The sequence below is a fragment of the Alligator sinensis genome, unplaced genomic scaffold (assembly GCF_000455745.1).
Source record: "Alligator sinensis unplaced genomic scaffold, ASM45574v1 scaffold282_2, whole genome shotgun sequence".
In the NCBI taxonomy this organism is placed as follows: domain Eukaryota; kingdom Metazoa; phylum Chordata; order Crocodylia; family Alligatoridae; genus Alligator; species Alligator sinensis.
In genome coordinates this window covers 3,194,813-3,197,187 of record NW_005841879.1, presented here as the reverse complement: position 1 = coordinate 3,197,187, position 2,375 = coordinate 3,194,813, and the positions used below count along the sequence as shown (strand labels likewise).

Below are 2,375 nucleotides of genomic sequence, written 5' to 3'. Positions count from 1 at the left end.
GGGGGAAGAGAGAGAGAGAGAGAGAGAGAGGAAATACAAACTAACATTCAAGTATACTGAAGTTACTTACAAAAACAAGCTTAGATTTTCAGTTATCTGTGCTGGGGAATGCTGAAGGGAAATACAGACTTAAGGGACCACCAACAAAAAATCTGTATCTACAAGTTTAAAGTTTAAACTTGTAATTTAAGAATAAGGGTCATATAAATTAAAAATTCTGATTGGAATTAAAATCCTCAGGAAAAATGCGTAACGATACTACCTTTGAGTCTACAGTTCAAGAAGCAACAATCCAGACATATTAACTATGTATTTAAAAAAAGAAGTTTTAATAGAGAAAAGATGGGTGGGAAAAGGATCGGATTCAGAAATCAGGAAATTTATGATTATCAAAGAATGCTTTAATTAACTACTTCAAAACATTGGATCCCAGCTTTAGAGTATCCATTAAAAAGCCCTCCAATCATGTACCACATTTCTCAGTAGTTGGGAATGAGAAATTTTATATGAGAACATTCACTACATTTAACTAAAATATCTTACCATAAATTTAGACCACAGAAAAATCTTGGTATTTTAAAACAGAAGGATTTGGGGGGGGTGTCAACGAGAGAGAGAGAGAGAGAGAGAGAGAGACGAAATACAAACTACCATTCAAGTACACTGAAGTTACTTACAAAAACAAAACAAAAACAAAACTCATTCAGGAGCACAGGACTGAACCCTGCCAGTAAAAATGTGAACATCTTCACAACAAGAGGCAAGGATAAAGAAAATTAAAGCAGATCAGTTTTAATACATACATACATACATACTATAAAAATCTTATGGAATAGCTAATTTTGCATGATTATGTTTGGATTTGCTTTCCAAGAGCTAATACTTCAGCTGGCTCTTTACAAATCGAGAGTAGCAAGACAGTTTTAAGGACACTTTTTTTGTAACTGGTGTAACTGCATTCTAAACTATTTAATTTGTTTAAAGAATAGATACAGTTACTTATAGAAGTCTAGCTAATTGCCCATGAAGAATGACGGATTTCAGGGAGTGTTTACGTGGAGCCCCCTCGCACCCCACTTACCCTTCGGGGTTGGCCATGTAAAGACTCCCTCCACCACTGCTGCTGCCACCTCCTCCTTCAGTGTGGGGACTTCCCCCACCCACCTCCACCTCAAAGCCAGGCAGCTGGGGGGGGGCGGGGGGGCACCACCACTGTGACCCCTCCTCCCCTCCCTCCCTGCCGCCAAGACCCAACAACAGCTGCCACCATCACCACCCCCCTTTGCCTCCCCCAGCCCTGCGCCCACACATCCTCCCTCCCTCCCCACTGCCTCCCCCTCCATGCCAGCTGTCGTCAGGGTCCCCTTCTGACTCCCTTCCCTCCCTGTCACCTGGCCCCAACAACAGCCACCACCCCACCTCTCACTTCCTCCTGCTGGCTGTTCTGGGGGGCAGTGGGGATGGGCAGCAGGGGAACGCCACAACCATGACTCGCCCTTTCACTCTCCAGCAGGGAGGTGTGGGAAAGCCCCACTGCTTGGGCAGCCAGGCCGTGTTCGCTGCCAGCACAAACTTCCCCAGCAGTGGCTCAAACTTGGGCCCACACAACCAGTCACCACCTGCCCTCTCCGCAGCACATGTGCAATTGGTCAAAAACATTACAGACAGACAGACTAAGCCCTTATATATATTATAGAATCATTACCTGGTTTGTTTCCACATAAAGTAAATGGCTTCTTTGCTTCCAACTTTAACTTGGAAGCCAGAAGGAATCTCCTAAACCATTCCTCCTTCTCCCTACCCGTCCTTCCAAAGAGGTAAAGCGCTTGATCCTTCTGTATAGTGGACTTTGCTCCATCCTGAGGTTTCTTGGATTCTTCACTGCTTAAGTCTATTTTTTCTGCAGATGACTTTTCTTCCAAGTTCTCTTTATCAGTCTGGGCCTTAGCCATAAAGTCATCTTGTCTAGCAAGTTCAATGCAAATAGGGTACTTTTTATTCCAAATTCGCTTTCGTGCCAGACTCTTGGGAACCAGATAGATCTGTAGGCCAAGTTAGAAGGTTATATAAATTCATTTAGACCTTCTCTAGATGCATCTTATTCACTCTAATTAATGATCAATCCTTTGCATTATGCAAAGGAAATAGCATGACGGAGGTCTAGTTCATAAGTCTATTCCTGTGATACTCTGAGTTCAATGGAACTGCAATGATAGTAGGAGGTTGCACACACAACCCATTGCAAAGTCATCAGGCTCAAGTTTGATAAGTCCTCTGACAAATAAGGGGAGGCGCAGCGATGAGCCTTGTTCAAAAGGTTTTGCTGGGGCAGTTCTTACGATTGCAAGAACCTAAACATGTTAGAGAGTCTGAGC

At 43.5% G+C, this 2,375-nt stretch overlaps 1 protein-coding gene across 3 annotated transcripts in view; it reads right to left on the bottom strand.

Moving 5' to 3' along the window:
- TEX2 (testis expressed 2) overlaps positions 1 to 2,375 on the bottom strand; it is a 113,178-nt gene that overhangs the window by 35,280 nt on the left and 75,523 nt on the right. For all 3 annotated transcript variants that reach the window (XM_014527964.2, XM_025196300.1, XM_025196299.1), the window contains one exon: positions 1,706 to 2,042. In XM_014527964.2, coding sequence (XP_014383450.1) covers positions 1,706 to 2,042 — 337 coding nt within the window. The remainder of the gene's footprint in view (positions 1 to 1,705; positions 2,043 to 2,375) is intronic.